The following is a 14,368-nucleotide window of genomic DNA, read 5'->3' as shown; positions in this document are numbered from 1 at the left end:
TTTTAAGGAGGTTTCTTCCTTTTGATATTTTATCTTTATATATATAATTTATATATACACGCAGACACAGATATATCTATATATAGATATAGAGAGAGAGATATCTGTATATATATGTATTCAAACATAATTATTCTATATGGCTTTCTTTCTGGTTTTTGCTTTTTAAAAATCAGTTATCTGGGTTCAAGAATTAGCTTGTGCTCTCCACACCATGGGACAAGGATCCAGAGATAGATGAAGGATGTTCTTCAGTTGATTGAGCTGTGTATAGTGTGGGAGCAGGAGGGAAAGCAATGGAAAGAAACCAAACTATGGGCTGAGCACAGAAAGCTCTACTGTATTTGGAAATCAGAATAAGAGTTAAAATCAGGGCCAGCCCCATGGCTGAGTGGTTAAGTTCCAGGGCTTGGCTTCGGCGGGCCAGGGTTTTGCTGGTTCGGATTCTGGGCACAGACATGGCACCGCTCATCAGGCCATGCTGAGGCGGCGTCCCACATAGCACAGCCTGAAGGACCTACAACTATGTACTGGGGGGCTTTGCGGAAAAGAAGAAAAAATAAATAAAAGATTGGCAACAGATGTTAGCTCAGGTGCCAATCTTTAAAAAAAAAAAAATCACTAGCATTGTGATAGAGAAACAGATTTCTCCTTGAAAACTTTGTGCATTAAAACTAAAAAAAATTTTAAAATTAAAAAATTTTTAAAAATTAAAACATTATGCCTTAAAGCAAAAAAATTTTGCAATTAGAAATTATTTACCATACTAAAAAAGGTAGAATACAGACAAGTTTAGCAGTGTGGTGTAATAAAGAATATTAGAGGCAGATGGCTTCTGGCGCAAGCTGTCTTTCTTTTTTTTTTCTTCTTCTTCCTCTCCCCAAAGCCCCCCTGGTACATAGTTGTATATTCTAGTTGTGAGTGCCTCTGGCTGTGGCATGTGGGATGCCGCCTCTGCGTGGCCTGATGAGTGGTGCCATGTCCGCGCCCACGTTCTGAACCGGTGAAACCCTGGGCCGCCGAAGCAGAGAGTGCAAACTTAACCACTCGGCCACGGGGCCGGCCCCAACAAGCTGTCTTTCTTAACTAGTTTTGGGATCTTGGGCACATCACTCAACCTGCCTGGGCCTCCTGGCTGGCTCTGTAAAAGGAGGATGGTTGACTACATATGGCTTCTTCTAACTCCAATGTTTAAGGATACTGACATTTTATATCAAAGTGCCATTTAAATCATTTAAAATTCTTTAGTAGTCAACAGTACGATAGGCCTATTAATGCCTAATAAATTAGTTAATTGTCCTTAAGTGTGGCTCCTTAGGGTCTGAGCTCAGTGGCTTGGTAATTTATAAACACTGGCTCCAGGTCACGTGTGGAATTGTGCTTCAGTTTCCCCTCTTATGCATGCGAATGTTGTAGGATTTTAAATGCGCCTTTGATGGGTGAAAAATTACACTGGTGAGGCTCAAACTGCCCACACTCCATGTCCTCAGATGCTGAACATCACTGGCCATTGGACAGTTGATGGACATTAGATAGGAAGAATGAGCCCATGAAACAAAGCCAGTCTCTTGGGATCAGGAAAGTCGTCCATAGGCCTATGGTAATATGCCCATTTGGCTGGGAGGAGAAACACCAAGACACATGCAAGAATCGGTGGAGTAAGAACCCAAATTAATCACCTGTGAGGAGGAACTCTGTCCTCCTGCTGTAACTGTTAAGGGCTGAGATAGGAGCCTGATCCTGGGGCAGGAAGGGTGTGGTGGATATCTTCCAGTGGTGAGTCCTGGACTAGCCAACAAAATGAACTGGTCTGACAAGGCCATGGCTGCTACGTGTGGGCTCTGTTCCCTGCTGTGTGTCTGGGAGGTGGAGGCCGGCAGCATTACCCAGGGAACCTGCTGGCCTGCTTTGCCTGGGCTTGTTTGAGTCTGTCTGGTTTCCTGCACCCCAATTAGGATAATTCTTCTTCATCTAACAACCAATTCCCTTGACACTGACATATTAACACACACGAAATACAAATGTCCTTCTTGCTCCTTGCGGCAGCACGCACCCACGGAGTTTGCCCAGCGTCCCAAGTGTCCCTGGGGTGGAAAGGCAGTGCTCATCATTATCAGTGAAATGTTGTTTCCTTCCTCTTTCTCCACTCTTTCTTGATTTTTTGGCAACTTCTATATATGTGTTTCTGTCTGAAAACCGCCTGGAGCATGCTTGAGGTCACTTGGTTGTAATGAAATCAGGATTTAGTTAATACAAAGCCTATGGAATTTGTGTGATTTGGGCTCTGAGTGTAATGCCCTCCACCCACCCACACAGAAATTATAAATCTTCAGAGCACCCACAGTTGAGATGGGGGTTCTCTACTGGTCTACACTGGCTCGTTCCAGGGTGTTGGCAGTGGAAGGCTATTGCCCTGAGTTCTCTTCTGCTGTACTGCATACACCCTCCCCCATGGGACACTGATGATGGTGGCCCCAGGAGTCTGGAGGGATGCAAGAGGATGTTAATCCTTCATTCCACCATTCAGAGTTTGCAAGTCTCATCCAACACTAAGAACCAGACTTGCAAAAGCATCAGCTTGGTGGTAGGGAAGGATACTAGGCCTCAAATGCCCTGAACACAACCCCAGAGTAGGGGTATGCCATTAGAAGTTTGATTGGCCATGCTGTCTCCTCAAGTGGCTGGGTGGCCTTATTTTTTGTCAACACATTAACTGCCTATGGACAAAATGAGGGTGTTCCTCAGAAAGTGATTTTGAGAAAGGACGGATTCTCAACTGTAGGAAATTTATAGGGCTGATGAAGAGGACTGCTCTATTTCGCTAAACAGGTCAACCAGGAATTATAAACAATTCTTTTTATTACTGCTTAGGACGCCCTTTCACAGCCTGTTTCTGTGTGTATGAAGTAGTATTTTAATCACAAGGGATTGCATAGAGATTAATGCCACTTCATTCAGGGGTAGTGGAGGATATGTGTGTGTGTGTGTGTGCACGTGCACATGTGCATGTGTGTTCTAATTCGAGCACTCAGCATATGTTATGCAATGCCACCGCCCCTTCGCCCCTGCCGTGTGTTGTAGAACATTCACATCTGCTTCCCAGTTTGCTCTGTAATCCCATAACTTCTTGTGACTAGGAAGACCTTTTCCACTTTTATGTAACAGTAGTCCTGAAAACCTGCCTTTTGCTCCTGTCAGCTCCAGGACGCAGACTGTGTCCGTTTTGATTTCTGCTCTGGTGTTTGAGCACATTATTTATCTACACTTCCTCATGGGGTCTTCTTTTCTTCCCTGCAGACTGGAGACTTTTTTGGTGAGGTCGAGGGAGCTGTGATGAACAAATTGTTAACAATGGGCTCCTTTAAAAGGTAAGGATTTTATGGTCCCCTGTGCCCCCCGAAAAAGTTTGCCTAAATAAAATAAAACAAACCAAGGTCAAATAAAGCAAGCCCAGACTTGACCCCATGGCTGGTTTGTACTTGTGTTCATGCTCCAGAAGATCTCGCTGAAATTCGATGCCTCTTGCCTGAGTGTTAAGAGTCTTAGAAACTCAGCTCACAATGGGTTTCCTGTTCACCCAGCATAGAGTTTATTGGAGGCCGATATTGAAGTCGGGGCCTGCACTGGGACATGATTATATCAGTCTCAAGCAAGCGATTGTGAGGAAGTAGAGACATTTTCATGGTCAGAAAGGAGGAGTGTATTTTGTCTCACATTGACAAACTGGGGAAACTTGCTAGAAATCTGGAACTCAGGGATGGAAAGTGATGTTTAGAGACTTGTTGATACAATTTTAGAAAATCAGGTGAAAAATCTCAAAACCTGCTCCCCGATGGAGGTAAGTTTAAATCTGCTGCTAGAAGAAAACCCTGATGATGCCATATCCCTCTGGTGGCAGGTACTACTCGCCTGAGTCCTGAGATCTCTCATTGACCCGAAGTGGAGCTTGTGTAGGACAGCTTCCTGTAGGCCCATGTCCCTCACGAGCAGACCGGCTGTGCTCTTAGAAACACCAAAGCCTATGGGAAAAGCCATCACCCCAGGAGATCAGGATGCCAGTAATGACTCCCCAGGGAGTCAACCTGTTTCCTGTCTCATGGCCTCCCAGGAAGAATGGTGGCCTTTGAAGTGGTGCTTTAATGGGCATATTTGATGCTATTAAATATATAATAGCAGGAAACACAAGGATGGACTTCAGCTGGCCTGTGAGAACCATTGCACATTGGCTGCCAGTGGGAAGGCAGTCCCCCACTTTACTACTCCCCCGCAGCTGAATGGCCAGGAAGTGTTAGCTCAGGAAATCAGACTTTTAAGCCATTCAACAAGACCAACTGAGTGCTGTGCTGAAAGCAGGGAATTCAAAAATGATGACCCAATTTTTGAGATTCCATAGCTTGTTTGTGCCAGAAGGAGAGAAAAAAGAAATGATATAAAAAGTTGGCCTAACTCCAGCTCTTCTGCAGTCTCTGACACGCTTGCTTGCTCTCAGGCCTGTTTGTAGTGGTGTTCACTCCTGCTCGATTCCCTCTAAAATTCAAGCACAGCACAATTCCTTTTTGCCGGGAATCGTGTGCACATGCTTGGAAACTCTGCTCGGAGCCGGGCTTGGGTTGCCTTGGAGTTTTCCATGACTTCTTCAAGCTTCCCAGGGAAGCTTCTGGATTCTGTGCCATGCAGGGTACCACTGGTTTTTTGTATCTTTATGTGGATGTGTACATTTGTATCCTGTTAGCTTGTTTTCAACTTGGGGGTGGGTGGAGACAAAAGATGAAGAATAATCACACACGTGTTTCTCATTTAAAAGCATATTTTTCAACTTCTTTACCAAAATCACATTTTTTTGCCTTTTCCCTATTGGATATTCCTTTCACACAGTTTGGTGGGAGAAAGAGAAAGGTTGTAGTGGAATTTTAAATTCTTAGTCTTCTCCTTAATGTAAGTGAAGTATGGTTGGCATGAATCTAGAACCTTCTTTTACTGCAAGAGTAGCTAACATATTTGAGGAAAGGGAAGGGCCGGAGATTTCGCTCAATTTTAACAGCAACTGCTGTCATCCAGGAGTTAGTTAACAAACTTCTTGGGCCTCTTTGAATGGCCCCCTCACTGGGCCCAGGAGAGCAATCAGAGTTTGGTTTTTGGAATCAGATGGGTTGTGTTCAAATCCAGGCTCCGATGTTTACTGGCTGCGTGACTTTGAATAAGTCAAGTTACCTCTCCAAGCTTTGGTTCCTTATGTGGAAAATGAAGATGATAATAATAATTAATTCCAAGTGTTGCTGTCAGAGTTAATGAGATAATAACAAGCATGGGGTTCTTACACAGTGCCTGGCGTATATTAAGGGCTCGATAATTGCTAGCTGTGCTGTGAGTTTTGTTTTTGTGGATCTTTGCTCCATCTTGGCTTTGCTTTCTGCCTGGCACCAGGTAATGCTTCTTCTACATTCACACATCTCACCGCAGGCTTCCCACGACACCTGGCGACGGGGACTCCACTGTTAGGGTAGTGCAGCCCTCCTTGAAACCAGACATTCACACCCTTGCCCTTTCCTGCATGCCATGCTTACTCAGCGTGAAGCTGACGGTCCTTTCCTTCAGAGAAAATCTGGTTTTCAGAAGCACTGAAAATAGTTAACAGTGCTCCAGATGGGAGTTATGCACCATGTTAAACGGTACCCTAACCCCAAACATAGGATACATGGAGGTCGAGTTGCTTTGGTGATATGATTGAGCCCAGGTAAATAAAGTTCAGGATGCTCTCATGTCAGCATCTTGGACAGTGTCGGCTGGCACTATGTTTCTTGATTTGATCTGCTTATACCCAGTCCTAAAGAAATGAGTTTCATACACACGAGCCCTACAAACCATCTTTTCCTGAAAGACAGAGCTCAAAGAGACGAACACTGTCTCCCTTTGTCAACCTCCCTTTTGTCCCTCTCTCCTTGTCCATATTTGCTGTCTCTTTTTCTAAAATAAGACGATGGTTGTGTACATGACCATAGACTCTTTTCTTGGTTGTTTGACCACTTACCTGGTGACCTGATGGCCATTCTACTTAGCAAGGCCATCAGAGGGAAAGAACATCCACTTTTGCATCTGCACTGCCTTGTGGAAGGGAAGCCAGTGATTCGTGGGAACAAATTACCAACTTGAGAGAAGTCTGAGGAAGTTCTGCAGCAGTGTGTGCAAACAATCGAACGGGCAAAATGGTCACTCTTGGTCATGTTAGCTGAGTCTTCGACTTGACTCTGTCTACCCATCTTACATATGACACAATATCCAGGTGCCAGATAACATACCAACAGCTTCAGCAGTGTGAAAATGACCACAATGGCTACCTTCCCTAAGCACCTATCAAGTACCGGGCCAGGGTTGCACCTGACAGATCTTATCTCTTACGGCCCTTTCCAGAAACTGTGAGACAGGTATAAACAGGACCAGCTGCACAATTTGCAGGGCCCAGTACAAAATGAATACGTGGGGCCCCTTGTTCAAAAAGTATTAAGAATTTCAAGACAGTGACAGCAGAGCATTAAACCAAGCTTGGGGTGCTTGGGTTCTGTGTAGTGTTCTAGGCAATTACACAGGCCACATGCCCATGAAGCCAGGAGTGTGGGTATAAATATATCCATTTTATAGATGGAAATAATGAGGCTTGGAAAGGTCATGAACTTGATCTAAGTCTCTGAGTAACAGAGCTGGATTCACACATCCTTCAATGTGAGCAAAGAGAATTTTCTAGCTTCTGCCCTTTACCTGGTTCTACATATAGCATTGCATAGTGCCTGGAGCTTCCTTCAGTTTTGTTTGAGAAGTGAAAGATAGCTGAGGAAGATGTTGGCTCAGCAGTGTCTTATCTGGACAGGCAGCACTTTCAGGATGGGAGGCAGCTACATGATTTCTTTTAGCTGAAGTTGATAAATTGCTAAACCAAGCCATGTTCCCAGGCTTCATGTGTTTTCTCATAAAATACCATATGCCTAACCCTGGTGGTCTAGTGCTTAAAACTCCGTGCCCTCACTGCCATGGCCCAGGTTTGTTTCCCAGCCAGGGAACCACACCACCCATCTGTCAGTTGTCATTCTGTGGCAGCTGCGTGTTGCTGTAATGCTGAAAGCTATGCCACCAGTATTTGAAATACCAGCAGGGTGACCCATGGTAGACAGGTTTCAGCAGAGCTTCTAGACTAAGGCAGACTAGGAAGAAGGACCTGGCCACCCACTTCCGAAAAAATTGACCATGTAAACCCTACAAACAGCAGTGGAGCATGGTCTGATAGAGCGCCGGAAGATGAGAGGATGCTGCAAAGAGACTGAGGCGGGTTCTGCTCTGCTGTACGCGGGGTCGCTAGGAGGCAGAATTGACTCAGTGGCACTAACAATAGCAACAACCATATGCCTGGTCACCTTTTTGTGTTTCAAACAGGGAACTTCAAATACTTCTTCACTCTCATTATGGAAAATACTAGTTTGGAAGCCTCGTGTTGTCATCCTAGACCCATTACCACATCTTCGTTTCTCTCCCTTTCTCCAAGTTGGCTTTTAAACTCAAGGTTACTTCATGGTCCAAGATATCTCCTGAGCTCCAGCTGTCACATCTGTAATCCAGGCTGACAGAAGGAGGATTCTGGGAGGTCCTGAAGACTAAGTAAAATTTCTTTATTGAAACTTCTTTATTTATTAAAGTATTTACTCCCCTAAAACACTTCTACTCCTCTATAACACTGCTGCTTAATCACATGGCCTCACCTTGCTACAAAGGAACCTGGGAAAGGTGCATGTCGAAAAGTCAGGGTTCTGCTTGACAGAAGAGGAGAATGAAGTTGGGATACTTTGACGGTCTCTGCTACATCCAGCATGCCCCAGTTTGTTTGAGACCATACAAGTCCTCTAAATGTTGAATCCGGCTTCCCGTGATATCCACTTTGAAAATCTTCCAGAGATGAGACTGTGTTCACCACTCCTACTTCCCCCGTACCCCACGTGTCCAGAGCAGTCCTGAAAACAAACGGTCATAGCCACCATCTAGCTCATCTGTCCACGACGCCTGACCGCAGGCAATGAAAGCAGGAGGACTCAATAACACAGACTTCGTTTGACTGATAATAATAATGACACCAGCAACCCCAACACTCCTAGGTCCTAATGTCCTGAGCCTCAGTTACATGCCCTGTGCTGTGCTAAGAGCAGCATACGCATTATCATAGTGCAATGGCTGTGAAATGTAGACATGGCTTCATGAACTTGGCAGAGCCCAAGGAAGCTCCCCCAGCATCCAAGCTTCTTGCCTCAAATGGATTTTGCATTAACTCATTCTCCAAGCACAATTCAGCTGTTTCCTTCTATTTCTTGCTCAAACAAAGAGGCAAAAGAAATTTAATATTTTCCATGTGGAATTAATCATGATTGCATTTTCTCCTTCAGTTTAACAAGTAAAGCTAATTTTCATGGAAGGGCCAAGTGAATGGGCCGACCAGCCGCCAGCTAGGAGCGCTTACTGGGTGCCCATGTATGTTATCTTTGGCCTCAGGATTGAAGCAGATGTGGCTGGGAGAGCAATATTCTGCTAGGAGTGGGGACATGGGCGGTTCTGATGCTGGAAGCTTCTTAGGCTCTCCAGGACTACATTGTTTCAGAGGACTCTCTCTTCTTGGCTTCTGGGCACTCACTTGTTTATCACATCACTGCTGCCCTCCAGGATGACTGGAAATTCTGTTAATCCTTGAGATTTGCAGATGGCGCCCCTCTAGTTGGTGAGGGAAGAAAGCCTCATGTATTACTCTGCTCAGGCTGCCGTAACACAATACCCAGACTGAGTGGCGTAAGCAGACATTTATTTTCTCACAGCTCTGGATGCTGGAAGTCCAAGATCAAGGTATTTGGCAGGTTTGGTTTCTCCTGTGGCCTCTCTCCTGGACTTGCAGATGGTTGCCTTCTTGCTGTAGCCTCATATGACCTCTCCGGCAGGCTTGTGCATCCCTGGCATCTCTTTTTGTGTCCAGATTTTCTCTTCTTATCATGACTTCAGTCATATTGGATTATAGCCCACCCTAAGGGCCTCATTTTAATTTAATCGCCTCTTTAAAGGCCCTATCTCCAAATACAGTCACATTCGGAGGTACCGGGTGTTAGAACTTCAGCATATGAATTTTGAGGGACACGATTCAGCCCCTAACACACCCCTAAGTATGTCCAATCTGGTACTGGGTCCTGGGAGGATATGCTGGCTTGTGAGTCCCAGGCCCTGCCTACAAGGCACTTACAGTCAAGTTGAGAGGGGAAGAAACAAACACACAATGATTACTGGTAGAGTGCATCACGTTCTAAAATTCATGGCTCTCAACCCTGGCTGCATATTAGAATTGTTTGGGGAGCTTAAAACAATAACTGATACCAGCTCCCCAACCCTGACCAATGAAATCCCGGTCATCAGCATATTTATAAATTTTTTTAAGTTCCCCAGGTGATTCTAAAGGGCGGGCAGTGTTGAGAACCACTGCTTTAACCAAATGCCAACTTGCATGCTCACAAGTGACCTTAGGAATTGAGAATAAAATTTACATCCCATTTTCCAGATTCTTCTGGTGAGACCCATCCCCGTGAAACCTTGATGGAGCAGGATGTCCCATGGGAATCCTTGCTTGGGAAACAGTTTGAATACACAGCTTTAAAGAACAGGAGACCTACACTGAAATCCCAGCCTCTCCGCTTAGTAGCACTGTAATAACCTTGGAGCAGTGACTTTGCCTTCTGAGCCTTACTTTCCTCTCCTATAAAATGTAACCATGCCCCTGACATGGGAGATAATGCCTACATGGCTGGGAGAAAGTAATTGATAATTTGTTATTGTTACTGCTTTTATTACCTGAGTGAGATGCTGATGTGATCAGTATCTGCAACTTTGTTTCTTTTTATATCATCAGCACCTGTCAATGAAAAGCATCTGGTGCGGACAGACCCTCTGCCTACTCTACAGAATGAGTGAGACTCTTTCTCGTGGCTCTCTTCCCAGGGTTCTGCACTGGACCCTGAGTGGCCGCAATACCCTGTGTGCTGGGCTCCTGGCTGGTGCAGCCACATGGCAGTTGTTCTCTGCCAGTGATGGGTGCTCATTAACTAGATTTATGTTAGTGATTTCGTCAGAGGTTGGTTCAAAGGCAGCAGGGCCAGAGTCGTGTCAGCTCGCCACCTGTGCTGGGTTAGATGTGTCATGCTAATCTTAAAGAACAGTGCAATCTCTGGAAGAAGCTGCTGTGGGATAAGAGGGTGACCCATGCAAAAAGGAGAGAAGAGAGAACACCTTTTGGATCTTCTGTTAGCACTCTGATCAACAGACTGAGCTTTCCACTCTCCTGGCTTTCCCAGATGTAAGAACAAGCAAGCCTTCCCAAGGCAACAATCCTTAGGCAAGAATTTCCTATGTTCCTGCTCCGTGCCCTATCTCTTGCAAGTTGAAAGCTGTCCCAGAGAACACATTTTGTAGCTCAACAAAGAACACATATTTTCACATGCTACGCTAGTGAGTCACTTTGCTTCTCGTACTTTTAGATTCAAAATTGCTTAAATGCGTCCCACGGTGGGTCTCTATGTCAAATGGCAGCCTGTCATGTTTTTAGGGCTGTATTTGCAAGCTCTAAACTGTTTCCAGATTGGTTTTCAGACAGATTGGTAAGCCAAAGTGAGCTAATCAATGAGTCCCTGCAGGTAAAGTATGTGGCCTTATGGGCACATAGTAGGTGTTTAATAAATGCTGGTCGCTGAAGTTACCAACAAGCCTGAATTAGATGAACTCATGCCTTTGAAATTCAACTTTCTAATTCTTGGAAGAAATCTTTTTCTTGGTCATGATTTTTGTCTAGTTGAAAAAGAGCAGAATCAGCAAAATGGCTTTAAATAAGTGCGAATATCACGGCCTATCATCCAAGGCTCTGCAGGGGCACATGGACTTGTCCAGGCTTTGAGTATCTTATTCAGAGACCAAATCTGCCTTCTGTCAAAGTTGCAGGGAGACCCGTCTGTGGAGCACAGAGATGCTAATGATAAGGTGTCGGCTGCAGCCCACAGTTGAGGGGCCTGGTGGTGATGTCATGGGGAATAAGGCATGGCATCTGTAGTAAGAATAAACTCCCGCTGCTGAGGGCAGCAGCACAGCACCAGTCTTGGGCTGGGCACGATGCTCAGGGTTTATTTTAGAGCCGAATGAAAGCAGGCAATTATCGTGTTCTTTAACTATAATCAGCCGAACAGGATACAGGTAGCCACAAAATGGAGTTATTTAAAACAGTAACAAAATCACTTCAAAAAGGGTAATAATCTGGAAGTCTCTCTTTCTGCAACATCTAGTTAAAGCTGTCTAAGCGTGGAGAAGACGAGGAAGGCTTGTTTTGTAACCTTCTCGATGGCAATGGGATCAGAAAAGCTTCCCTGTGAAAGGAGAGGCAGGAACCCTGGCCTAGAGGCCACCCCAGAGCAGTTGAGCTTGGCCCCAACACATCTAGAGCCTTTGAAAATGATCCCGGGAGAATCCTCGGCCTCCTGCCATCTGTCTGTCAGGGCGATTACCAGGGCAAGGGGCTCTCACTAGCCCAGCCTGCTGGTCCAGCCTGGCCCCGTGACCCCACAACAAGCCCCTCAGCATGGGTTGAAAGTTGATTCTAGACATTGGTAATGAGCCCTTGTCTTGGGCAGCATTTCCTGTGATATTCCAGTAAGACTCCAGGATGGGGCACAGGGGTGAATTCTAAGCAATTCCTAGAATCTATCAGAGCCTGCTCCTGAGCAGGCAGAGTGAGGTGGATTCAGCTTGGTCTCGTCTAATTCTGGCTCTGCCACTTGATAGGTGTGTGAGTTTGACCACATTATTTAGGCTGGCTGAGACTTGGTTTGGCCCTCTGTAAAATGGGGATGATTAGAATCTATCTTTTAGGGGCCGGCCCAGTGGCATGTCGGTTAAGTTCACATGTTCCGCTTCAGCGGCCTGGGGTGCGTCGGTTCGGATCCTGGGTACGGACATGGCACCGCTCATCAAGCCATGCTGTGGCAGGTGTCCCACATATAAAGTAGAGGAAGATGGGCACAGATGTTAGCTCAGGGCCAGTCTTCCTCAGCAAAAGGAGGAGGATTGACAGATGTTAGTTCAGGGCTGATCTTCAAAAAAAAAAATCTATCTTGTAGGGCATTCTTAGAAAAGTACCTTGCTCATGCTTGCTAAATAAAGTTCATAGACTTCAGCTGTTGTTACCATGGTCCTCAGCTGCGAATCCCATGAGCCGAAGTTTCTGCATCATCTCTTGATAGCCCAGCACGGCTTCTGAAGGTGTCTTGTTCTCTAGTAACAAGTGTGAATTTTACGCTGCATCGTATGTGCCAATGAGCTAAGAAAACCAGGAGGCCTGTCTGTCCAGCCAGCTGGGTAAAGCCTGAGTCAATTCCCATTGCATTAAACACCTCCCTCATTAATTAATAATGGCAATGAAAATCAGGCTAATAAATTATAACAGCAGCTGCAGCCCTGCCTTCTGTTGAATGCTTCCTCTGTACCAGGAACTGTGCCAAATGCAATACATATATAACCTCGTTTAATCCTCATGACCACCCTATACGGTAGCCATTATTCTCACCATTTTACAGATGAGGAAACTGAGGCACCAGGAGGGTAAAAAAAACCCAACATTGTGATAACTGAATAAGTTAGGATTTGAGCTCAAGTGTCACTGACTTCAAAGCTGGCGTTTTAACCATTAGGTCAAACTGCCAGTCACTTGGACCTTTGGGAATAATGTAGCTTTAAGAACCCACAATCCAACACAGAACAAAATTAGGCCTTCTGTTGTGAGGATCATAACAAGGCTAGCTCACTACATAGTATATTTTCGTATCCTTCCACATGCCTGATTATTTAAATCTTAGACCATCTCTGCGAGTTACTTTATAAGTGAGAAAATGAAGCCTCAGAAGACGGTAAGCAACTGCTCAAGATTATACCCTGGGTAACTGGCAGAGCCAACCTGGAAAACCAAGGCCATCCTGCATCCATGTCTACAAGGCTCCAAACACATGCGCGTTCCTCTCACTCTGTTCCCGCCCAAGTTCCAACTGTGGAGACAGAGTTGGGCAATAGGAAAAGGGTGAAACAGATGATAATTCTTGCCAAATCCTAGAAAGCCCTTCCAGGGGCACTTGCAGAAATCCCCAGGATGAGGACGCAGACTGTGGCATGGTGGGCCAGTGAGGGACCAATTAGAGTTGTCCACGTGGTCTGCAGTTGCTTCACGGCTGGGTTAGTGTCAGGGCTGTGTCGATGGTGAGCATTTCTGTGTGCAGTTTGTTCAGGGACTTTCCTGAGCCAGATGCTTGGCTGGTTCATGGGCTTCCCTTCTGTCTCAGTAAGCACACATTCTGTTTGAATCTGCTGTAGGGAAAAAAAGCCGGAGGACAGGGAACAAGACTAGAAGAAATGTTCTAATGAGGAAGAGGCTTTGGGAACTTGCTAGGAAATTGTGTGACCACTAGTGTCCTCTTAGGCTTTGCTGCCCAAGGATGCCTATGTGGAGGTAGTAAGGAGCTGGTTTCCGTGTCGATTTGGTCAAATGTGGGCAGTTTTCTACTTGGTACCCATTGGTGGCTCTTTGTTTAATCCATGTGTGTGATGCCTCTAACTTATTGTCTAGAGGAGGAGGAGGCCTTCACATCACATCTTGCAGTTGACTTCTTCAGTCTCAGCTGTGTCATCATCTACTCAAAATTCATGCAATCAGGCAGTCATTCATGCATTCACCCTTTTAAAACTGAATGCTTACGTGCTGGGTGCTGTGCTAGGTGTTAGTGGTAGGTGTGAAACAGATCCAACAGCAGTCCTGCTGCCTGTTACTTTTATTTAGGTTCAATCTCAGCACAGCATTAAATATGCTCCATATTAAGCACTGTATCATTCTAAAAAGGGATTTCTGTGGAAAGAATTCTCTCCAGTCATTTAGAAGTTCATGTATTGCAGTGTTAACATATCACTTGGCAGCTGTTATGTAACTCAGGCTGGACTTAAGTCTCTCTCCTTTGGGGTGCCAGGAATAGTGGGAAGAGGAGCTAGAGGGAAGGAAGGAATGTGTGTCTCCTTTGGGATAAGATGTTCGTGCCAGAGGTCGGCCCCGTGGCCAAGTGGTTAAGTTGGTGTGCTCCGCTTCAGTGGCCCAGGGTTTCACCAGTTTGGATCCTGGGCACCGACAAGGCACTGCTCATCACGTCACCTTCAGGGAGCATCCCACATGCTACAACTAGAAGGACCCACAACTAAAGTATACAACTGTGTACCATGGGGTGCTTTGGGGAGAAGAAGAAGAAGAAAAAAAAAGATTGGCAACAGATCTTAGCACAGG

At 45.5% G+C, this 14,368-nt stretch overlaps 1 protein-coding gene across 3 annotated transcripts in view; it reads left to right on the top strand.

Moving 5' to 3' along the window:
- The window catches only part of CACNA2D3 (calcium voltage-gated channel auxiliary subunit alpha2delta 3), an 827,558-nt gene that overhangs the window by 759,342 nt on the left and 53,848 nt on the right, over positions 1 to 14,368 (top strand). For all 3 annotated transcript variants that reach the window (XM_046679102.1, XM_046679095.1, XM_046679111.1), the window contains one exon: positions 3,298 to 3,368. In XM_046679102.1, coding sequence (XP_046535058.1) covers positions 3,298 to 3,368 — 71 coding nt within the window. The remainder of the gene's footprint in view (positions 1 to 3,297; positions 3,369 to 14,368) is intronic.

Source organism: Equus quagga, chromosome 1 (genome assembly GCF_021613505.1).
Source record: "Equus quagga isolate Etosha38 chromosome 1, UCLA_HA_Equagga_1.0, whole genome shotgun sequence".
Lineage (NCBI taxonomy): Eukaryota > Metazoa > Chordata > Mammalia > Perissodactyla > Equidae > Equus > Equus quagga.
Note: the sequence above shows the minus strand (reverse complement) of the source record. Positions and strands in the feature narration are given on the sequence as shown.